The 25,317-nt window shown below is 49.6% G+C and overlaps 1 protein-coding gene across 4 annotated transcripts in view; it reads right to left on the bottom strand.

Annotated features, from left to right (window-relative positions):
• Positions 1-6,779: 6,779 nt before the first annotated feature.
• Positions 6,780-25,317, bottom strand: part of patj (PATJ crumbs cell polarity complex component) — a 34,433-nt gene continuing 15,895 nt past the window's right edge. For 3 of the 4 annotated variants that reach the window (XM_048976449.1, XM_048976450.1, XM_048976451.1), the window contains exons 18-29: positions 22,466-22,675; positions 22,271-22,387; positions 16,861-17,133; positions 16,609-16,693; positions 16,418-16,517; positions 15,420-15,491; positions 15,259-15,330; positions 13,888-14,065; positions 13,685-13,801; positions 12,850-12,885; positions 10,840-10,952; positions 6,780-7,310 (exon numbers count right to left, since the gene is read on the bottom strand). In XM_048976449.1, the coding sequence (XP_048832406.1) occupies positions 10,872-10,952; positions 12,850-12,885; positions 13,685-13,801; positions 13,888-14,065; positions 15,259-15,330; positions 15,420-15,491; positions 16,418-16,517; positions 16,609-16,693; positions 16,861-17,133; positions 22,271-22,387; positions 22,466-22,675 (1,341 nt within the window). In that variant the 3' untranslated portion in view covers positions 6,780-7,310; positions 10,840-10,871. The remainder of the gene's footprint in view (positions 7,311-10,839; positions 10,953-12,849; positions 12,886-13,684; positions 13,802-13,887; positions 14,066-15,258; positions 15,331-15,419; positions 15,492-16,417; positions 16,518-16,608; positions 16,694-16,860; positions 17,134-22,270; positions 22,388-22,465; positions 22,676-25,317) is intronic. The other variant, XM_048976452.1, reaches the window with a different exon arrangement.

Genomic DNA, 25,317 nt, shown 5'->3' with positions numbered 1-25,317 from the left:
GCGCACTCCCCCCTTCCCTTAGCAAGGTCTGCCGCTCTCTCTCTCTCTCTCTCTCTCTCCCCCCCCCACTCCCTCTCTCCCCTTACACTTACACGGCTCCCTGCACATCCTCTCTCTTTACACAGGATTCATTTTCTCAATTTCACAACCACTCGCTCAAATCGTGCACAAAATGTGAACAGCCCCCCCCCCCTTTTCCAAGCTGCAGTGGATGGAGCATCAGTGAGGTGTTGGGGACATTGCGGGCTGACCCAGGTGCAGGGCGATGGGTCACCTGAGCGCGAGGTGCTTGCTTGGCAAAAGAGAGCAGCATGGGCCAAACACACTGCAGTGCAGTGGGGAGGGGGCGCCCCGTCAGCCCGTCCTGTGACCCCCGCTGCCAGTGACAGCCCACCCCTCAGGCTCCTCCCTCCCCACAGCCTCCATCACAAGGCGTCACGGAAGACAAAGTGACATCTTTACATGCAACTCAAGGGGACTGACTGAGTCATTTTAGCGAAACAGCGCTGCACTCTGTGGTTTGGACACGCTCCAGGAGCCATAAAGCCCACCAATCGCGGCTGTGGGAAAGCAGCCGCCACTAGGCTTCAGTATTGTTTTGGGTTCCTCTGATATCGCCGCTAAAATTATACTTTTAAAATGATGATGGTACCTGCACCAGTACTTTAAAAATGAGGCACAAAACGAAGGTTGATGACATTAAATTGCTTTTTTACTTCTAAGGCAAACTTGACTTTAAATTGAATATATTCAATTTAATTCGACACCCTAAATATACAAATATAGATGAATTAGATGAACAAGTGTTTTTAAACATTTGTTGTACGTCCCAGTGTCAGAATCCTTAAGAGTGAAATACCGCCACACTTCAGACCGTTCAGATTTAGGCACTTTAACCGTGTTTAAGGTGGCTACTAGTTAACAGCAGGCATCTGCTGATACCAGAGCAAGTATAATGTTAACTAGCGATGGGACGAGAGGTTTAGTGATGATTCTGTTGCTCCAAGCACTCGATGACAAATATTTCAACAGCTGAGGTGTTTACGTGGCACTGAAATGAGGCACCGAAATGTGTGTGGCAGTGCGGTCATACATACAACCCTACACACACATGATACCAACAGTCACAAGATAAACTGGCAGAGGGGACAGGCATCAGGCCTTCATGACAAAAGGAAAGCCCAGAGAGACGGGTCCAACAGCGCCCCCTGGCTACAGGCGATCTTCACTTCAGGGTCACTGACGTCCACTGTCTGTGTGTGACGGTAACCCGGGAGGGAAGTGAGGAGGGACAGCGAGTGCTGGGAGATTTTCCCATAGTCCTCGCCGCCTGAACGGCAGAACAGCGATTGATAAAACCCTATCTCCCACGTCACACCTGCACAGGTGCTAAGCACATTGCTGCAGCCTGCTTTGCCTGTCTTTGTTCATTATTCACGCTGCCACAGTACTTTATTAATGCAGCATTTAGATGTAAAATATGCAACAGTGCCGGTGCTACACACACACTGTTCAGGGATTAAAGCACCAGCTACGTACACAGCGTCCCTGACAGTGTGTCAAGCTGTAGGAGAGGAAATAGCCCCACCTTCAGCTTCTGCTGTCCTGGGCCGGCTGCCCGTCCACCTCCACAAGCCAAAGTATCGCAGAAGCCCCCCCCAGTCAGATAATTACCATGTCAGTGGCAGGTGTAAACAGGCAGGGCTAACGTGCTGATCCTGAGCGAAAAGGGTCGAAAGGATGATGCACAAGAAACTGGTTCACCTTGAACACTGAAAGCAGAACAGCCACAGCGAACCTGCAGTCCAAAACCAGTAGGACTCTCGAGAGACTCCATTTATCCTACAGCACAGACAGAAGATGCAGGATGGATCAAGGAGTTTTCTTTGGAAGCTGGAGAAGCTGTGAAAAGCCTGATTTTCCAGGGTCTATGAGATACCCGAGGGTGCACAGAATAAGGGGCAAGAACCAGAGACCACCACAGACTGTTAACTGGCTGATGGGCTCGTGCCAGGGGCAAAGGAAAAACCGTGCCACACCAGGATGCCAATGCCACGCTGTGCCACATTCACCACAAACACGTGATGCTACTTTTACACTGATATACAGGAAGTCGGTATAGTGGTGTACGATCCGAGTTGTACTGCACAGAGAGACGAGTTACAGTAGGGTTCCAGCTCACTTTGGGAGAAGGGTCACTCACTAAAAGCATTGCTGGGTTTGGAGAGCGACAGCAACATAAACCCAAAGAGGTGGTTATTTACCTTTGACCCGTGTGTATATTAAGAAATACTATGTGCTGAGAGTTGCGGTGTTACAACCCAATTTCCAAAAAAAGTTGGGACTGTGTAAAATGTAAATAAAACCAAAATTATACAAACCCATGTTTAATTTAATAATTAATTAGATCAAAGACAACATATCAAAATGTTGAATCTGAGAAATTTTATTGTTTAATGACAAGTATTTACTCAGTTTGAATTTGAATATGTTAAAAAAAAAAAAAAAAAAAAGCAACGAAAGGCTGGAAACGTGTAACGCTAAAACAAAACGCCTGATTAAATATCTCACAACTAACTAGGTTTAATAGGCACAGGTCAGTAAAATGCTTGGGTACAGAAGGAGCCTCCCAGAGAGGCAGAGTGTCTGTGCAGTGAAAATGGGGAGAGGTTTACCACTCTGTGAAAGACTGCGCGGGCAAATAGTGCAACAATTTAAGAATAAATGTTCCTTAACGTAACATTGCAAAGAATTTGGGAATTTCATCATCTACCATACATAATATCTTCAAAAGATTCAGGGAATCCGGAAAACTCTGTGTGCAAGGGTCAAGGTCAAAAACCAATACTGGGTAGCCGTGACCAGGTGGTTCTCAAGTGGTACTGCGTTAAAAACAGACAATTTTATAGTGGAAATCTGTCAGGGCTCAGAAACACTTCCGAAAACTATTGTCTGAACAGTTTGCCATTGCATCCACAAATGCAGGATGGAAACTCTAACATGCAAAGAAAACATATCTAAACATGATCTAGAAACGGCGCCGACATTTCTGGGCCGAAACTCATTTAAAATAGACTGAGGCAAGATGGAAAACTCTTCTGTGGTCTGATGAATCAAAATTTCTAGATTCTTTTTGGAAATTATGGACACTGTCTAAAGAGGGGGGCGGCATGGTGGTGCAGTGATTAGCACGGTTGCCTCACACCTCTGGGACCCGGGCTCGAGTCTCCGCCTGGGTTACATGTGTGCGGAGTTTGCATGTTCTCCCCATGTCGTCGTGGGGTTTCCTCCGGGTACTCCGTAACATACTGAGGCTAATTGGACTTGCTAAATTGCCCGTAGGTGTGCGTGTGAGAGTGAATGGTGTGTGAGTGTGCCCTGCGATGGGCTGGCCCCCCATCCTGGGTTGTTCCCTGCCTCGTGCCCATTGCTTCCGGGATAGGCTCCGGACCCCCCGCGACCCAATAGGATAAGTGGTTTGGAAAATGGATGGATGGATGTCTAAAGAGGAAAAGGACCATCCAGCTCGTTATCAACAGAAAGCAAAAACCATCAAATTTTAACCACCTCAGAAACAATCAACAGCTCAAAAATCATTAAAATTCAAATTGAACATATATTCATCATAAAACAATAAAACTTCAGTTTCAATATCGGATATATTGTCTTTTTCTGTGTTTTAATTAAATATGAGTGTATATAATTTGTAAATCATTGCATTCTGTTTTTATTTACATTTTACAGAGCATCCCAACTTTTTTGGAAACGGGGTTGTATATATATGCAAACGTTAGCAGAATTAGCATTCGTTTGAGTAAATGTGCATTATGAAACTACAGACGCTCCTCTACTTACGAACTTTCAGACGTACGAACGAAGAGGAATGTAAGTCCAAATTGTGTTCATTGGGCTCCCGTTTCCTGTCCACAAACATCAATTTCTTTTTTCTGCGTGCCAGTTCCACCTAGTACGACTTCTGGCCGCTACTCACGACGCACCAGCAGTGTAGCGTGCGTACTAACAGCATCCTAGTTCTGTGTAGACCTTTAAAATGATGTTGAATAACGACTTGTACACATTGCAAGTTACGAACGGCCATTCGGAACGTAACTAGTTCGTAAGTACAGAAGTGTCTGTATTCCATTCTATAATACATAGAATATGTCCTTTTTAACTTCAGATAATCCATGCATGTTGACACAGCACACTGATATCTCCCTGCATTTTGACTAATCAGACAATAGCGATGCAACCAGCTCGATTTGATCATGCTTTGGCCCTTCTACTTCTACGGCCTTCAACACACAGCTGTACGACACCGAGGCTTCATGTGACCATGCAGTGTGGCCTCCAACACGCAATTCTACGACACCTGGGCTCCATGCGATAGTGTAGTACGGCCTCCATCACGCAGCTGTACGACACCTGGCTCCATGCAACAGTGTAGTACGGCCTCCATAACACAGCGGTATAACACCTGGGCTCCATGCAACAGTGTAGTACGGCCTCCATCACGCAGCTGTATGACACCTGGGCTCCATGCAACAGTGTAGTACGGCCTCCATAACACAGCTGTATAACACCTGGGCTCCATGCGAGTGTAGTACGGCCTCCATCACACAGCTGTATAACACCTGGGCTCCATGCGAGTGTAGTACGGCCTCCATCACACAGCTGTATAACACCTGGGCTCCATGCAACAGTGTAGTACGGCCTCCATCACACAGCTGTATGACACCTGGGCTCCATGCAACAGTGTAGTACGGCCTCCATAACACAGCTGTATAACACCTGGGCTCCATGCAACAGTGTAGTACGGCCTCCATAACACAGCTGTATAACACCTGGGCTCCATGCGAGTGTAGTACGGCCTCCATCACACAGCTGTATGACACCTGGGCTCCATGCGAGTGTAGTACGGCCTCCATCACACAGCTGTATGACACCTGGGCTCCATGCAACAGTGTAGTACGGCCTCCATAACACAGCTGTATAACACCTGGGCTCCATGCAACAGTGTAGTACGGCCTCCATAACACAGCTGTATAACACCTGGGCTCCATGCAACAGTGTAGTACGGCCTCCATCACACAGCTGTATAACACCTGGGCTCCATGCAACAGTGTAGTACGGCCTCCATCACACAGCTGTATGACACCTGGGCTCCATGCGAGTGTAATACGGCCTCCATAACACAGCTGTATAACACCTGGGCTCCATGCAACAGTGTAGTACGGCCTCCATCACACAGCTGTATGACACCTGGGCTCCATGCAACAGTGTAGTACGGCCTCCATCACACAGCTGTATGACACCTGGGCTCCATGCGAGTGTAATACGGCCTCCATCACGCAGCTGTATAACACCTGGGCTCCATGCGAGTGTAGTACGGCCTCCATCACACAGCTGTATGACACCTGGGCTCCATGCAACAGTGTAGTACGGCCTCCATAACACAGCTGTATAACACCTGGGCTCCATGCAACAGTGTAGTACGGCCTCCATCACACAGCTGTATAACACCTGGGCTCCATGCAACAGTGTAGTACGGCCTCCATCACACAGCTGTATGACACCTGGGCTCCATGCGAGTGTAATACGGCCTCCATCACGCAGCTGTATAACACCTGGGCTCCATGCGAGTGTAGTACGGCCTCCATCACGCAGCTGTATGACACCTGGGCTCCATGCGAGTGTAGTACGACCTCCTTCACGCAGCTCTACGATACCTGTGCGCCACGTGACAGAGCACTACGCCTTCCAACATGTAGCTCTATGATATTGTGTTCCGAAGATCAGGAAGGTGGTGATGGAGTGTGGGCAGGTCAATGACATGATGGGAGAGCCTGAGATTCTGAAAGCAGAACAAAGAGCAGCAACCTTGCCTCCGCCAACACCCTGAGGTGAGGGGGTGGGCAGACTGAAAAAGATAGTCAAGGAGGCATTCTGAAGGTAATGACTGCAGAGCATAGCAGTAACTTCACCTATAATGCTCTTCAGCCTCTGCTATCCATTCTGGAATATTCATAGAAGGAACACTCACCAACCGGGGGGTGGGGTGGGCCTGACAGAATTACAAGGGTGCCCTGTTCCCCCCTCCAAAGTGGTGTTAGGGTCCAGCTGCCACAGGGGGCAGTACATCTCACTGTAGCTTGGGGAGATTGGAAGGGGAGAGATGAAAGGAGGGATCGGGGAAGCCATATAACGTCACCAAGGGACGATACCAAAAGCCTCACAACTCCAGTGCCTGCAGAGGCTGCCAGTAATTACAGTCAGACCCCAATGCCAGCGGATAAAAGAGCGGCACAGTGCCAGCCTCCACAGCGGGTGATAGATGGACCATCCCTCATCTCTCTGCCTGCTGCCTGAGGCAGGGGGCACCTTTACTAACGATGTGATCATTCACCCATCGCATCCTGGTCAGCTCATGGGGATTTCCATGCGGTTTCACGGAGTACTTGGATCGGCTGTTACTCAATCCCAAAGTCCCAAAAGATATTTGAAGACGAAAAACAAAGAATGCGACAGACACAAAACCGCACAGCACCTCACTGACCGCTTCGCCAACCGCCCACAGGGAGGTGCCATTTCCAGCCATGGACCAGACAGCAGAAACCAGCTTTAAAAAGGGGCTGTCGCCAAGCTGGAACACTTACCACAGCCCACATGACCACGCACGGCCCATACGACCACCAATGGCCCAAGCGACCACGTGATCCTGTAAACCATATTCCCGCTCACATCCCACAACTGAAGAACTTCTGAAACGACACAGTATGTCAGGATGATAATTTATTGCCATAAATGTTACACTGACAGAGGTCTCAGACAAATGCAGAGATGATGACGGATCGGACACAAGTGCGGGGGCTGCTGCTTATGGCAAGGATGGGAAGGATGGGGAGGAGAGCGATGGAAAGCGAGGTATGGGAGCAGAGGCCTCGGGTAAAATCCACCGGAATGGCTTCTGGTCTGGCATACAAGCCAAAAAAAGAGATCTGATTGGCTGCCAACGGCATAGGAGTACACGGAATCAACCAACCACAGCCACCAAGGGAAACGCAGTGCCGAAACCTGCCACCAGAGACCACGACAGGACAGAGACGAGCCCAAAAGCCTGGGATACGCCCGAAACGCAGCCTGGTGCCCCAACGATCCGGAAGGAAGAAAGGACCCCCCCCCCCCCCCCCGCCCTGCGCCCAGCAGCAGCGGCCTAATTCCGTCGTGTTGATCGTGTCGGTCTATCGACTACAACTCATCAGGGGCTCCAGCATCCGGCCGGAAGCGATAGAGCGGTCAGCCATTAAACCCTGCAAAGAGAGAGAGACACGTTACCTCAGGGGCAGCGGCCCAAGCAGCCTTCCTGGTCTCCGCTAACCACCGGGGGTCGCCTCTTCCATGTTACCAACGCCGTTTAAACAGCGGAGCTTCAAACGACACTCATCATATGAATAAAAAGGCAACTGGGGACAGCGATACTCGCAGAGGTAGCTAACCATCATGAACTAAAGAGGGAGCGGGAAGACACCCATCTTTCCAAACAGGGGTAGCCTAGTCGATGATGCTAGAGGAGAGATGAAGGAAGGCACCCCGCCCCCCCGTCAAGGTAATAGGGAGGGATGGTGGCTAATGTAGCCTTGTCTACAGGAAAGGGGGTCCAAGAAGCATGACTGTGAGATCAACACACATTTAAATAGGCAGAATTAGCATGAGCATCACTGCCAAGTGCCACGTGTGATAACTGATATCTCGGGGGTAGAGGGACCCCGTTTCCACAGATGGGAGGCAGAGACCACACACACACACACACACACACACACACACACACACACACACACACACACACACACACACACACACACACACACACACACACACACACACAGGTGACATTTGATGAGCTTTAAATGTGAAGAAGCAGCTGAGCCGGGAAAAGTGCAGCGGCGTGTCCAACAGGGGCGTGAGCGGCAGCGGGAGGCGGCGCATGGGGGTTGCGCGGCGCCGCTCATAAGCAGGTGAGACGGCGCATGGTAAGAAGCAGGAGGACGGTGCTCAGGATGGAAAAGCAGACCGCAGCAAACAGGGGGTGGCGATGCGAGAGACCTTATTAATAAAAGATTAACTGCCTACTACTACAGAAAGGTGGCATTTTTCAATAAGTTATCAGGAAAAAAGGGATTCAGGACAGCAACGTTATAACATCTCACAGCACTGGGGGGCTCAGGGGGGGGGGGGAGCTGAAATGGAGGCTCCTTGGGGAGTCTCACCTTCATGTTTCTAGACACGTCTTGCTTACTCCCCCATGCGCCGACACTTCCCCTGCGTCAGACTGATGGCAGTCAGTAATTTTAACTGTTTGCATTTTCTCTTTTCATTACTAGGCCTTATAGGCACCAGGCAGACTGAAGGATTCTCACACACCAACAGAGGGGTGAGGCAGTCACGCAGCACTGTGTCCATATACTGGGTGCACTGATGAAGGGAACGCCCCCTACCTCTAGCACATGTCACTGCAGCCCACGGCAGGAGAAATAGAGCTGTCATCACGTCCCGCAGCCTCCTGCCGTACAAGAACACCTGGGCCTTGCCAGGACTCTGTCGCTGCATCTTTCGGAATTATAGGGGCATTAGAGGGCAAAGTGTGGGCCGGCGTGGGATCGTAGTCAGCCATCCGTTAGTAATGACCCTGCGTGAGGATGCAGGCTATGATCACAAGTATAATTAGAACTAAAGAGCCTCCCTTAACAGCCAGCAGTGACATGAGAGGCTCATTACAGGTAAACCGACTGAAAACTAGCGGCGAACACCGCGACCTGACCCCACCTTCTAAACAGACATGAGCAGCACCCAGAATGCAATGCAGCAGCGAGCGGGCCTCTAAGAGCTCAAGATCCATGTTAGGAGGAGGACAAGAAGCAGGCAGAAAGTTGATGGGTACGGTCGTGGGCATGGCCAGCCTCTCCTCTCCTCTCTCCTCTCCCCTCTCCTCTCCCCTCTCTGCCAGCCCATTACAATTCCCATCATGCTGCCCGACCACGAACCCCCTCCACATGCCCCACGCGCCCGCCGTAATTACTGCGCAGTGGGACACCGGCGCCGCACCACGATCGATCAAGACGGTGTAATTAAAAACGGACAGAGCGCTGACGCGCTTATGAATCACGGCAAAGTAACGCCTGTTTCCGGGTGGCACCTTGGCGATGGAGTGGGCTGCAGGCTGACACAGCGCTGGGCGGGCAGCAGAGGAGGGTGTCAGATGGGGGGAGGGGGGAGAAATGGGGCACCCCTGTAACTCTGTCGGTCCACATGCTGGCAGTATAAGGAAGACTGAAATGGGCAGAGTGCCACACAAACACAAGCACACACCTCCATCGGCCATCATGTGTCCTGCTGCTGCTCTAATGAATTAATGAGGGACATGGCGGACAGTAGGGGGCGCCCCACCTCATTCACAGACCTGCCCGGAAAGCCCCCCATGCCACACCATCAGGCCACCACTCTCTGAAACCTTTTTATGAACCCATAACCCACCGCTTGCATAACAGGTTGTGCCCCCCCCCCGCCGTTCCCACTCAGCATTCCGGAAGCGACCTGTTGGTTTCCCGGCACCGGAGCAGATGGTTGCATTAATTCCGAGTTTCACACGGATGCTAAACCATGCTTAGCGGCCGGCCATCCCAGACGGGAATGGAGCGGCTGGCGAATGACAGTGTTTCGGTAGATGGAACACTCTGGAAACCACACGCTCAGAGAACACCACAACACGGGGGATTCCCCGAGCCTGACGCTGCGAACTCAAAGGTCCTCCGTGTTGCTCAGCAGTAAAAGGGCTCGGTTCACCGCTCCGACGTGCCAGGCTTTCAAAGGCCACCTGCAGTCTTATTTACATGTAAACTTCACATCGGTAATGGCTAAGAAATCTTCAGTGGGGGCTGATAATGGGAAGCTGATGACTCCTGTCTCTACGAGCAGATATTACTGCAGCCTGAGCACTCATTGATCTGCCTGCGATACAGTAACGACCTGGGAGCGCGCTAGCTGACAGAGATCAATCTATCAATACCACCATAAACGTGAAGCGATGACATTGTCGTCTCTGTTTTTTCTTCATTAAGGACAGCTGACATATAAAAATAAGACGATTTGAAAGTGAGGGATGACAAATGCATGGATGAAAACTAATAGCTCTTGCACAAGTTCTGAACTGGTTTTCTGACCGTTATTCTGATGATGTAAAACTCTATGCACAATGGGCTTTGCAGCATTATGAACTACTTATATATTACAACATCGATGTATCTGATACGTTACATATATTGATGATGTGGCAGGATGATATATTACAGCCGTATCATTAAACATACTATATAAATCAGTACTCCAACCCATCAACATATGGGCGTGCGCAAAACAACGAAAGCTACAGAAAAACATAAAAAGCAAAATAAAAAATAAAGAGAAACATTCAGTAGCCATGTTGTTCACAAGAACTATAAAACTTGACTGTCAGTGAGGAGGAAGGACGAGGGGTATGATTTCCTGTGTTTTATCCCACAAAGGAGAGGTTTAAACAGCGTTTTACTGGATAATGCCATGGAGGTGACTGACAGTTTCATGCATACAGTGCCCGTGATTTTGATCCCACCCCGTTCAGAGAAAGACGACGATGTCAGGAATGACTGAAGAAGATACTCGACTCATCGGCACCCAGCTAATGAACACCAGCAGGATGTGTGTGACATTCTGAGTCTGTCATGTGAAGCGAGGGTGTCTGCAGTGACTGCAGGATTCTACAGCAGGGGGCGGCCTTGAGCGCAGAGAGGAGACCAGCTCACTCACCTCTGGCGCTCTCCAGGTCTTCCCGCTGCTCGTCACCCAATGGTCCACTGGGTGGCCTGTATGGTGGGGGCAGCCTCATTGGTGGGGGGGGCGCTCCCTGCATCTGCGTCCTGCTGGGAGCGAGCAGAAAACCAGTGTGTTGTGTGGTGCGTGTGAAGGGCAGTGGAACAGAAAGGGTGGAGCAGGAGGAGACATAGCAGGAAGCGGCTGCGCTCTAACCGACTCGGGCCCTGTGTGCGTCACCAGCCCGGCCTCAGAAGCAAACAGAATGAAGAGTCTGTTCTGCTAAATGTCCTTTGGTTAAATTAAAACCCCCAAGGCTGTAGGACACAGAGGAAGGAGAGAGCAAGCTGGAGTCTCAGTGTCATACAGCGTGTCACACATGGGACTCAAGGGAACAAGCTGCCTGCTGCAAGATAAGAGAGCCTGTATACATTATACAAACACCAGCGCAGACAGACTGACCTCAAGCACCACGTGCACAGAGACAGACCTCACTCATCATGCAATTGCAGACCGACCGACCTCACGCACCACACAGACCGACCGACCGACCTCGCGCACCACACACACAGACCGACCTCACGTACCACACAGACAGACAGACCGACCTCACGTACCACACAGACCGACCTCACGCACCACACAGACAGACCGACCGACCTCACGCACCACACAGACAGACCGACCGACCTCACGCACCACACAGACAGACCGACCGACCTCACGCACCACACAGACAGACCGACCGACCTCACGCACCACACAGACAGACAGATCTCACGCACCACACAGACAAACAGACCTCACACATGGAGCCACAAAAAGGGGAAAAGGACCTATACTGCTGTGTCACCTGGACTGGGAGAGGAGCCAGGGAAACTGCCCAGCAAGCACTGCAAAAACCCCCGCCCCCACCCAGCACACTTCTCTAAGGGGCCTCTCGAAACCGTAAAGTGTGCAGGCTAAGCAGGTGGCACCAGATGGGGCACATCCTCAGTCCAGTCACGCACGGCAAGCTGCACGCTCCGGCCTGCACCCCCATCCCCCAGCCGGATAAGGAACCATTTGCTGGGTATTCATCACAGCGCAGCCATGTTTAATCAGGGCTAATTGTGCCTCCACGCGGCCGTGCTGCACAGCTCTGCCGGTGGACAGCTGGGCCCGTCCTCAGAGGGGCGTGATCGATCACCATTAATGAAAGATTATGCTCTGGGGTGCCCGCCTCATTACAGGCAGCAGCCCCAGCATGGGCATGTGTGGGACTCTGGGTGTGGTCACACCCCGACAGTCCTCTAATACCACCCAGAAAAAACGACAGGAGCAAAAAGATGTTCCTAAAGCTCTGGCCCACAGGCAGGTATGGCGTCCGAGACGATTCCTGCTCAGTCTCATGCCCCCCCACTGCACGGTGTCCCTGATGGCTGTCCGCGTGCTCATCTAATGTTTTGACACTCCTTAGACTTAATTAGATTTGCCTGTTGTAATTAGGCCTTTTCACCAAAGTGGTTAACAGTCTCTTAACCCTCTGGAGCCGAACGCGACACAAATGGAAATAAGTGCAATTAAGGAAATGACTATTTCAATTAACGGGCCTGATAAAAGTATTTTACATTAAGCACCCCCCTCCACCCCCGGCCTTCTGCAGAATCAGAGATGTGGCTTGATAGTGTTCTTCCAAATGCTGGCTGTCACCCCACGCACCCACCCTTCTACGCTACAGCCCAGGAGTGTGAGACTGGCGATGACAGATCACATAATGCAGAGACCCGTGTTGGTTGTCCCATTCCAAAGAAGGGGGAGGGAAGGGGGGGGGGGGCTACTTTTCACTCAGTGACCAATCAGACAAGAGGACTGTACGACTGAGCTCGACTGAGGATGAAAGTCAGAGAGAGGCTTGACAGGGACATGCGTCTGCATGGGTAAAGAGGCTGACAGGAGAACGGTGAGCATTTAGGAGAGAGAGAGTCTGACGCATGACAGACAGACCAAAGTAAGGGAGGGACTTACCAACGGGGGTTTGCTGTAGCTGGGAGCTGCCACAAGCTGCAGAGACACAGAGAGCATTCAAAATGATAGCAGAGACACACCCCCCCTTAGTGCTAACAGCAACAGAATAAGACACTTGTAGGATTAAGCATAGTGGCTCGGAAGGGCTTTTATTAATAATAATGAATAATCAGACTGAGGTTCAGAGGAGGGGCGGGCTGCATTGCGGAGTGCAGCCCCCAGCTTCAGGCCACGACAGCAGACACCCATTGGCGCCCTTTAAGGCACTTTCATGTGTCTGTTCATTTTTAATGCGCTCCTTGAGAGCTGCAGTCAGACCTGCTTTCCTGGCACTCGCAGGCACAGGGGAAACTGGCACGACACTGGCAGATTTGGGGGGGGGGGGGGGGGGAGGAAAATATATGATAGGTGGAAAAAGGGAGATAAGTGTGAGCCAATGCAATTAATGGCGGAATCTCATATCTGAAGGCTGCAGTTGCATCTGGCTGTTTAACAGATAATTAAATTAGCCGTCTCCATTTCATTCCCCTTTCTAACCCACATCTGTGGCTTAGAACAGCTGTGCTCTGATCTGATCTTGATTGAGAGTGCTGGTAATTGTCTCCTGAAAAAGGTAAATGCTATAAATATTTCTCAAAGGTGTGGGGGGGGCAGGCAGGAGAGGCTGAAGACTTACCATGGAACACAGGGGATGGAGGGGCCGCTGAGCCCATGGATGCACACACACACAAAGACGTCTGCACACACACACAAAGACGTCTGCACACACATACGCGCACGCACACACATACGCGCACGCACACACGCGCGGGGTGAGGGGAGCATCCGGACGCACCGGCAGACGTGGGGTGGACGATAAGCTCTGGACTATGAAGACTACAGGACTCGGAGCTGCCTTGATGACCTGGACCGCTTCCTCGTGGCTGGAGTTCTGCAGGTCAACCCCTGACACCTGGGTGTGGAAAGCGGCAGGAGGGTCAAAGGCGGGGGAGGGGCACCCGAGAGCGGCAACGCTGGTGTGGGTGTCGCCCGCCTCACCTCCAGGATCTTGTCACCGGTCTTGAGGGCATTGCAGCGCCCGGCTGGGCTGCCCGGCAGCACCTGCTTGATGAAGATCCCCCGCAGCTCCTCGCCGTTCTTCAGCCGCTTGATGACGGTGCGCCCCCCCACGATGCTGATCCCCAGCTGCTCGCCTGGCTCCGAGTACACCTCCACCCTGTGGTGGGGCGGGGCATCATTAAAGGGCCAACAGAGATCAGAGCACAAGGCGTCGTGGAAGACAGACAGAGACAAGCAAGTACTTTTGGTTCTTTGAGGAAGACGCGGGTACCGTCCCAGAATGACATCACAATTATGCTTGTTGCTTTTGCAGGAGAACGGCAGGCGTTCTCTGAGACAATCATAATCATTTTCATCCTCGCTGTTTAAATCAGTCCTAGACAGGTTTTAGTCCTTTTTGCTTTATAAATACCCCAGTATTCCATCCATCCATCCATTGTCCAAACCGCTTATCCTATTGGGTCGCGGGGGGTCCGGAGCCTATCCCGGAAGCAATGGGCACGAGGCAGGGAACAACCCAGGATGGGGGGCCAGCCCATCGCAGGGCACACTCACACACCAGTCACTCACACATGCACACCTATGGGCAATTCAGCGACGCCAATTAGCCTCAGCATGTTTTTGGACTGTGGGGGGAAACCGGAGTACCCGGAGGAAACCCCACGACAACATGGGGAGAACATGCAAACTCCACACACACGTGACCCAGGCGGAGACTCGAACCCGGGTCCCAGAGGTGTGAGGCAGCAGTGCTAACCACTGCACCACCATGCCGCCCCCTACCCCAGTATTTTTACAGCAAAATTACCAAGCTGAATCACATTGGCAATATATTAAACAAAATACTTTTTTCAATTTTTGGTCATGCCATTCTGCTCTTTTTGTTGCATTTCTTCTTCTGATGACCGCAATAATTAATTTTTTTTTTACTTTGTTTATCGCTGTTTTCCGAGTTTGCAACTTTTTTCACGATGGTATTTGTATTGCGTTTCAGAGGCAGGCTATTTGCATAACCAAAGGACAAAGAAAGTGTTTCAAGTGCCACCCCACAGCACCGAAGTACCAGAGCAGTATTCCAGCTGCTTTGGAATTTTTTGTACTGGAACTTTTGGTACTGGTACTTCACTAGAAGGTAAGGGAAAAGGGAAAGTACCAAAAATACTGGAACAAAAGTGCAGTGGAAAAGCTCCCAGACAGAGAGGCAGGCAGACAGACGCCGATGAAGGGCAGGCAAAAGAGGGGCAGACAGACAGAGGGGCAGGCAAATAGAAGCAGACGAGGGGCAGGCAGGCAGACAGACAGAGAGGCAGGCAGGCAGACAGAGAGGCAGGCAGAGGCAGACAGGCAGACCTGCGCGGGGGGCCCCAGTGACTGAACACAGGCGTTTCCTCTCCTTCGCCTTCCTCACGCTCCGGTAACTCGCTGAAAGGAGCAGACAGAGAGCGCTCAGCATACAGGAACACACAGTAACAGACTTCCACTTCCATTTATTTATTTAGCAGACACCGCACCTGTATCTATGTGGCCCTCTGAGAGGCAGAGTGCTGCTTTTCACCCGCGTCCTCCACTTCTCTGGGGCGGATCTGGCAGAGGGGGGAAGGAAGGTGGTCACCTGACAATGTCACGCCTCACACACACACACACACTTTGCAGAGCGCCCAAAACATGGCAGTACCCAACCAGGAGCCCAGAGACGTCTACAGAGCTACGAAAGCATGAAGCTCAGTTGAATGAATGTAAGGTGCAGCATTCATTACTGTGGGTACGACACAAACTTTCCTGTGGATGAAAGGATGCCTTTAAAACATGACTGACTGCATTCCAGCCAGGTTAAATCACACCGCTAATGCTAAAGCAGGCCCTGCACCACGGAAAGTGGCTGTGTATCAGGAACACCCCACCCATGATAGTGTGGCTTTGGCGGTGCTACGAGATAAGGAGCCATTCTCCATGGTCTTCATTTCACTATGCTACACGTCAGATGAGCTCCTATCTGCTTCTCAATGTCACTCGACAAGATGGCAGGGATTAGAGCCAACTTCAAATCTCTGCCATACCACATTTCCACCAGCAGGTGGCACTGCAATCCCTCTTATCTGCTGATGAAGCGAATAAACCAGAAGTGACTTCAGACTCCACATACCCAACAGCAGCCAAAAAGACTTCAGTGAATGCTACAGCACGTCGCCTTGATTATTTAATGGATAACAGGCTGTTATACAAACACTCTTCAGTAACTTGAGTGAAATTGTGCGCTGTGCCTAAATTTTAATTTACTGACTCATAAAAAAAAATAAACTCCAAGGAAAAATACACAAAATTGGAACACTAAATCAACAGCCGCAGAAATAAAAAAAACAAATTACCAAGTACAACCCATGAGAAGCCTGAGAGCTTTGGTTTGGCACACACACAAGTGTGGGAGTGTGTGTGTGTGTGTGTGTGTGCACAAAGGGAAAAAGCAGGTGTCTATAGGGACACGTGAAATATGACATGCAAAAGGACTCACTCAGTGTCTGTGTCGGATGCCGGCAGCTCAGACACACTGGCCCTGGAGTCAAAGTGAGCACTGCTTTCAGGAGGCCCAGACCATTCGGCTGCTGACTGGCCTGTGAGACAAGAACCGTCTGACACACACACGCCAAACGCAGCTGCTTTGTGAGAAGCACGGATGCACTAATACCCCACAAACACACTCACTGGGAGGGAACTGCGCTCTGGGCTCCAGGCCTGCCCACCACAACCACTCGCCTCGAGCCTGCTCATCCTCATCCTCCTCTTCCTCCTTCCAAAAAAAGCAGTATTCTTTCATTTTAAACAATATTGGAAACTTTGACCTTAGGTCCAACGGCAAAGGGACAGCAGTAAGGAAGCGATCAGTGTTCACTGCTATAATCACTGGCTTCTGAAAAGCCACACTGGAGCAATACAGCTGGGTCGTCCGCTTCTGACCTCGCCCCTCAGACTCGCCCCAGTGGGCAGGGGGTTGATGTCGTCGTCTGGCTCCGCCCACAAGGAGGTGCTGGGCTTGGAGTACGCTGGCAGGTCCTCCACGTGGTCTATCAGATCATCAATCTCCGCCACGGGCTGCTCGTCGTCCACAGCCATCTCGGTCTCCTCTATGGACAGAGCCGAGGTGCAGTGGGGCAGGGTGACGGAGTGGTCCAGGATGAGCTCCAGGTCGTCCACCAGCTCCTCCGGTGAGGGAGGCCTCAGTGCTGCACTCTGTCAGGGGGCGGGGGTACGCAAATGGGTGAGTCAGACACTCACACCATACTCTCCTCTATGCAGGTGGTTACATCAAAACCTGCGAAGTTTAATGACCGCCATCGTGGGGAATAACCGTGAAAGGAGGTTCCGAGCACTGAGGGGTGCATGTGTGCCATTTTCATCAACAGAAAAATCGGGAAATGGTCAGATCTGGCTCTTGTTGGGGGAAACGAGGAGGTGGCAGTGTTTGGTTAGTTTTGGTTAAAGCTGGCGTTCTTTAAGGGTTAAGCTCACAATTATCTTGCAAAACCAAAGCGCCATATACGTCCAATCGCTAACAGTGGCTACACATCGTTTGTGGACAGATGTTAACAATGAAATACCAGTGACATCAGATCACAGCAGGACTGATAACATCTGTAGCGGCCTGTTGTATCAGTAATGTACGTGTGGATCTTGAACCTGAGCCGCAGATCCAATTTCATTATGAAAAAGGCTTTTATTTCACAGCCCAGCTATTTCATTTCTGTTAGTAGCTTTGATTCATAGATACCGCAGTTTTTCTAAATTAAATCAGTTCCAGTACAATGTTAAAGAGCCTCGCAAGGAGTTGTAGGAGTGATCTGAATATGAGCTGCACACTGCAGAAAGGGAATAAAATCTGTCAGAAGTACAACCTGCTGTCGTGAGTCTGGTATGGAGCGGAACATGCAAATAAGCTGGGGTAAGAAAAAAAAGCCTTTTAGGAAAACGGTGGCAAACAGGCCTATAATTTATCACTTTAACGTCTTCATTTCCCTGCCAAAACAGGAGCAATATGGAGCCAAAACATGCTTATCAGTGTTTTATTTACTGTGTTAAGGGTGTTACTGACCTCATCTAATTCTCCAACGGACTTCTGAGTTGTAAACATCCCGATAACGGATCTGCTATGCATATACAGCTCACATCGGTAATAACAGACGATGAATAATACGGAATTTGCATCAAACTGAAAGCCAAACACCAGCTGGATGCAAAAACAGGCACTCAGTAAGCTCCTTGCTAGCTTATTTCAGCCCATTTCCATGAGCCTCTAGGTCAGGGTTTCTCCAGCTTTCCATCCACAAGGCCCATCTATTCACCGTTTATCACGTCGGCGGGCCGGGGGGTCCCCCTCTAAATTTCAATGACCGGGGGCCAGAGTCCAGTGGTTGAGTAACTCTGCTTTAGGGAACACGTTGCTGTAAACACTTACGAACTGATCCTGTCGCGTACCCAGATTCAGGGGCTGACCCCTCCCACCTCCTCGCCCCCTCTGCATGCACAGGGTGCTCTGTTGGGTCTGGCTTCTCCCCCAGTGACACAGGCCTAGGCTGCCCTGGGATGCTTTTATTTTGTTGCCCTAGCTACATGGCAGCTGGTTTCTAGGTTATTCTCCTTTGTTTTGCAGCCATTGCGTACATCCTGTCCACCCAAAACACATTCCAATTTTACCCTCCAAAAAAAGAAGCCTTTCCAAACAGGACTCTGCGTGGCCCTGGTCCCCTTCATGTCCCAGTACTGCATGTTCCATACAGATCTACGAAGTAACACAACAATAAAATAAATTTTCCATTAGTCAACTTAAAATTTATAATGCCCCTGCCTCTGCAGCCTGTGCTTTGGGATTTTCAGCAGCAGTTCCTGCTCACGGGTCACAGTGAAATAATTTTCTACAAATTTCATACAAGACGCCTTAATAAATCTCAGTGTGAAGACACTGAAAACCGCAAAGCCTGCAGGAACGCAAGTGGAGGTACCTCCACTTCCCAGAGCCCAAATGAGAATTTCACAAGAGTCCAGCTGAACAGCTGTGTTTACGGTGGTGGGAATCTATGTAAACTCACTGCAATCAATAAGACCGATCTTAATTTCCTGTCCAGTACCCACCCTGCCAAAACACTTCCTACCTTCTGCATGTCTGTCTGCCTATTTTCCATTTTCTTCTGCACGTGTCGTATACTATGGTCCCATGGTTCCTCATGCTGGGTGTAGCTGAACGTGAACGGATGAGCATTGTAATGCACTTGTTACACACAGCCAGTGACGGTTCTTGAGAACTCGGAGGATTTTGAACAGGAACGGAGGTGTTGGGGAATTTCTATTTAACGTAATATCACAAGGTCTTATTGGCAGATAAATCAGATTGAATACTATGAAATGTACTTGGATTTAAGCAGAGTTCAATTGTTACCTGGAGATTTTAGGTGGAGACTCGGTATTCAGGTGGGATTCCCCGATAACTAAAGCTCCTCGACTCCAACAGGAGCGGGTCACGCACACCAGGGCCGTCCATTCTCCCCACGGTCGGCCGATCACCCAGACCGCCATTTGCACAGCTGCAGAGGGACATCCCATTCTGGAGGGGGGGGGGAGTCGTCCTCGAGCCACACTTGAGCCAGCCGCTTTGGGGATCACGCAGCCGAAAGCTCACTCACACATCACCCCACCCGGCCACTGCAGAGGGGCTGACTCAGCGACTCTGTACCGGGGCTCCTTGAAGCCCAGAACCAATTTACCATGAAAAATGTGCAGTCTCTAAAATCTTAATAGCACAATTACTCCCCTTTTCGGTAGATTTACGGCAGCACTTGACTCCTCGATGAAATGACATCGGTGCTAAAATCCAAGGGTAATCTGGCACACATCGAGTGATCGGAGGGGCCGCGCGTTGACGCCACTTCTCCTTTCATATCAATTTAGGCTTTTATTCCTTTGCTAAGACCACATACTCATCCCACACTTATCTAAAAATAACACCATCAACACCAGTGCTATTTAAGCACACAGCCATAAAAGGAGGCCATTCAGAGATTATAAAACTCTTCTTCAGAAACAAAACACCTCAAAGAGACGCTGATGGACTTTAGAAAGTTGGTCCTGCAAGTGCTGCCCATAATACTAACCCATTCATCCATGCATCTACCCCCTACCACTTACCCTGGTCAGGCTCTCAAGGGGATGACACTTATGCACACTTATAAAAAATCAGCCATTACTGTATTAAATTGTTCACAACCTGCTGATTTTATCAGTTTTTTGGAAGTACATGCACAGATATAGAGGTAAAGAGGCATCACCTCATGTGCTGAAAATTCAGTTAAAACATGCAGAGCTCTAATAATATAGAATGAACATACAGGCAGCCCGCGAGATAAGAACATCTGACTTACTGACACGTACTTACGAATGAAATACTATAAAGCCTATTACATTAAATATTTCAGGTTAAATACAATGGGTAGTAATGACGAAAGTGTTACTTTCTGACACTCATGGAAAACATCGCGCAGATTCATTGGCTCAATGTACAATATACAGTCAGTCGTGCTACAGCGTGTGAAATCACACCACAAATCTGTTGTAACGCAACTGATATATTAGTACCCAAATCCAATATAATGCAGAATGACATATGTATTGGTGCGATACACTCGGCGTAGCACGCAAAACAACTATCCAAGTGACTTATAGGGACGTCCGATTAGTCAAGGAATCATTCTTTAGAACCGGTTCTTGTCAGTGAAATGGTATAACCGGTTTTCAAATCTAAATGAATCAAACTTCTACACATTGCACAAGTCAAAATCTTACATGCTAAAAATGTTTGGCAAATTATCATATAAAAACATATAGCAAGTTAGCAAGTTCTGTATGTTCAGTTGAAATGCTCTAGGGATGGACCTATTCACATTTTTTCAGTTCTGATCCGTTCCATCTTGTATGATTCTTTCCAATACTCAACTGCGGATACCGATACAGATTACGATACAATATTTTAATATAACAAATATATAGAATATATTTATGATTTGTCTTCTTAAAAATTTTTATATTAGTAAATGCAAATGATTAAAAAAAACTTTAATTAGGCTGCTAGAAACATGCATAACATACTGTTCCGCCTCATTTGTACATCTTGTTTTAAGCGTTTGAGGCATTTTGAGTTCAATTCGAATATGTTTGAAGAGAGTGTACACAAGTGGCAAATGCTTAGAAAGCCCCACGATTTTTCTCCCACTGGCAAGATTCGTGTATCACAAGCTGCAGCGAGTGTGCAAAACACTCCAAGTTAGTGACTCCCAAATCATTCACTGCTTTTTCACACAATTGCGTACACTTTGTTTAGTGAGATTTTCCACTAAATGCTACTTCTATCTCACAAAACTGTTTTGACGAAGATTGCAAAAAACTCCCAGACTGTCACGTCATAAGATGTTCTTACGCTCCCCCTAAGGGTATGCACGTGACATAACAGCAGACGGAAGTTACAGCGTTCACACCCACCGAGTGGCGGCGTTAGCATTCAGCTTAAATGCCACAAAAAAAAAAAAACTCTAAACCTGAAAAGGGAAAGAGCTGTCATGCGATTGATTGTGCATATCGATTTAACAAGATCTTTTTAAAGACTGCCGAAAACTAAATAAGTAAGTATCGGATGTGGATCTCTCACGTATGGCTGATACCCGATCCGTTTAATACAGGGGTGGCCAATCTTATCCGCAAAGGGCCGGTGTGTATGCAGGTTTTCACTGCAACTCCCTAATTAGATTACTAATTTGAGGACTGATTGGCTGAAGAGTCCTCACACCTGGGTTTGAACAGCTGACCTAATGGTTACCGAAAAAACCTGCACACACTCCGGCCCTTTGCGGATAAGATTGGCCACCCCTGGTTTAATGGGTCTGGATCAGTGCCGATACTGATCCGAATATCGGATTGGTGCACCTCTGGTTACTAAGCAATCCCCGTCAGACTCATATGACCCACAGGAGATATTTATCATACAATTTATTGTTGTATTACTAAAGATATTTTGGAAGTTTTGGAGTCACATTCCCCAACCCTATTTTTCCCATCGGATATGCGTATTTGAGTATGCGATTTTAGGATTTTCAGGAACGCAGTAGTGGCATTGGAGCAGGACTGACTGTACAGTACCGTATACAGCTACTTTTATTACAGTATTATATAATAATATTATGCATTATTATTATGCCTTACCTACAAATTCAACAGATTTATGGAATGGATCTTGTTCACAACTTGGGGTTTGCCTGTACCCAGGGCAGATCTCTGTATATCTGTGTGTGACTGTTTATCCAGACTGCTGATAGGGCTGTGGGGTTACCTTAGGTACAGCCAGAGCGTCAAAGTGTCTAAGAGCCTCCTCCTGCTTGGACTCTTCTCGCGTCCCAGCATGGTCCTCGTCCTCCTCCGGGATGCTGCTGCTCTCTGGTGCCCCCATCTGGTTAACACAGGCAGCAGGGTTAGAGTTGAGGAGCCACCCCATTTAACACGGTGAACCCTTCTGTGACCCGCCTACCAGCAGGGGCTTCTTGATTCCCAGGTAGACCTTGCCAGGTAGAGCCGACTTCAGCACCTCCACCGCCTGGGCCAGGTCGCATGCGTCCAGGTGAGTGTCATTGACGAAGACCAGCTGGTCCCCTGGGAGGAGCCCTCCATGCTTGTCAGCCACCCCCCCAGGCACGAGGGAACGGATCACGATGACGGAGCGTGTGGCATCAAGGGGATCCTGCAGAGGGCAGTGCAGACCATGCCAAGTGGGAAGTGAGACGCCCGACGTGCCAGGACACACGTGGGAGTTCCGAGGACGCCTGATCCAATGTGCGGGAGAGCAGCTGGAAAGCTACGGCAATGGAGAGGGTCCATTCCCATGCTTGTTGTAATTTCTAGGACAGAGATAATTCCAGCAAAGTGATGGACGCACTCACTGCTGAGGAAAAGCGACAAGCCATTTAGCTCCATTAGAGAATTCCAGGGCAAGCTATAAATAAATAAAGGCAAAACGTTGGGATCTGCACTCTGCTGCTGAATGTTCGACACTGAAAAATGAGCATTTGCGAGTCGCCTTCGCCGATAAAGCCTCACATTCAATCTCAGGCTCCCTAAAAAGTCCTCTGTCTGGGTAAAGACTAGTACTTTAAAGTTTACACAGGGACAAACTGAGGGCGATGGACTGGTATGAGTTATGTGCTTTCTGATAACCAACAAGTAAGAATAACATGAAATAAAACTTAACCTACAGTTACAGGCAACACTGCTGAATTCCTCACGTGCAAAAGCCCCGAGTATAAATCACGATGCAATCAGGTCACACCGTAAAACTACTATTCAGCTCCGATTCGATGAGGAGCACAATATATTTGACGAGCCATGTGGGCTGGTTTTATGTGACGAGCAGCGATATAAAAGTGATTAACACGTGGTTTTCTTCACAGTCACAGAAACCAGAAGTCGTACCAGTGTAACGAGGGAGGGCTTCTGTCCGGAAAGGAAGTGAACCGTTTACGAGGGTCTGCTCTGAGAGGTTACTCTGCTTTAATTTACTACCATGAATTCAGACAGACTTCTTTTCCTTGTTTAAAGGGCAGAGGGTCCGAAGCGAGCTCCACCAGGATGCTGATCCTGGGGTCAAAAGTGAAACGTGTCCTCAGCAGTGCTGGCTGCGAGTCCGAGGTCACTACGGGGTCCTTGAAAGGAGGCTCTGGATGGGGCCCTCAGGCAGCTGCTTGACAGGTGCTGTGACGGGGAGGCTCCTTATGATCGGGGATATGGGGAGGCGCGGCGGGAACTTTAGGGAGAGGGGAACTGACGCCCAGCGAGTACATAAACACCCGGACATGGTGAGGTGGGGGGCAGGAAAAAGTCAGAAAGGGGATTTGAGGTTGCAGGCCAGCTGCTTCTCTGCAGAGACACAGGCTGCATTGTCTGGCTCCGGATTGCCAGCCAAGCGAGCTCCATTCCCGCTGCCTCTCCGTCCCACATGGCCAGTGATGTCAGAGCCTGAGAGTGTGCTAACAGGAGGTAGGGGGGCAAGGGGGGGGGGGGTCTGACCGCAGAAAGGCAATGTTGGGGGGGGGGGGCATGTGCTGTTAGGATGGGCCTACTGCTATCAATATAGACTCTCGGACCACAGTGCCTTGAGAATAGCAGTCTGCTCCTCATTTGCGACTCGGGGGAGGGGGAGGTGGGATGGCGTAAAAAATGAAGGAGTTCTCAGCAGGGGGCTCGAAGCGGCGTGATTTGAAATTGGGGGGGGGAATTGTCCTCCGTGGTTACGTCTACATGAAGGAGGAGGAGGCAATGACTCAACAGGACCGCAGGGGTGTGTGCCGTGCTCATTAATCAGAACGACACAGAGAACCGAGCTCATCAAAGCAGAAGTCAGCGCGCAGTTGGGCGGCTGTAAATACACTGCATTCATTCATCTTTAATTGTGTACTAATGGGCGATGACTGGTTTGTGACGATCACAAAGTTGAAGTCACAATGCCAGCTCGGGTGTACCTCCTATAAATGGACACTAGGGGGTGCACACACAGCTAAGGGAAGGTCAATCCGGCATGCTTTAGTGTCAGAGCCTCCAAGGTGCAACGTCGATCATGATGAACAGTGACCCTCTGTCAAATCCAAACTGTGCTAATTTTTGCTGTAGTCTACATTTATGTAAAAATTGGGGGACGAAGGAGAAATGGACAAAAGTTTCTTCCCAGGCACAAAATACAACGCATTACCGATGCCGGAGATGGCGCTAAGCGGGGAGATGGGAGCAGAGTTTGGAGAATAACCAAAGAAGAACGTAAGCATGAGAGCCACAGCGGTTCCGCAGCATGCCTCAGTGAACACGGGGGCCTTGCTCAAGGACCCACAGGCTGAGGCTGGGTTTGAACCTGCGACCTTCTGATTACAAGCACACAGGCTTAGCCCACAGAGCCACACGCTGCCCCCTAATTACTGTGTTTATTTTGTTCAAGTAACCCCCCACCCCAATTTTCTCAAAGGGTATGCTACTTCATTGGGTTTACGCGCAGAATCAAATACACTTAAAAATTCTTTAGGGGAAAAAATTTATTAGGGACTTTAAATGATGGAAAGGAAATACGAGCCCAAATGTCATCTGATGACAAAGACACAATGGGAAGAGGCACACTGATTCCCATCACTTTTAGCGTAACAGACAGTCTCAGGGCTGGAAACACCACAAGCAGTACAATGTTAACAGCGGCCCTCAAGGATGAATCTGGGCACCCCAGTGCCACCTTAAGACTAGCACTAAACACACTGACTTCACACCCACTACCTGACTCTTCTCATATTGTGACGTCTCACCACCCTAGAAAAACAGCTGCTGAGTGTTTACCCAGGCGGAGGGTCA

This window comes from Brienomyrus brachyistius, chromosome 15 (assembly GCF_023856365.1).
Source record: "Brienomyrus brachyistius isolate T26 chromosome 15, BBRACH_0.4, whole genome shotgun sequence".
Taxonomy (NCBI): domain Eukaryota; kingdom Metazoa; phylum Chordata; class Actinopteri; order Osteoglossiformes; family Mormyridae; genus Brienomyrus; species Brienomyrus brachyistius.
Note: the sequence above shows the minus strand (reverse complement) of the source record. Positions and strands in the feature narration are given on the sequence as shown.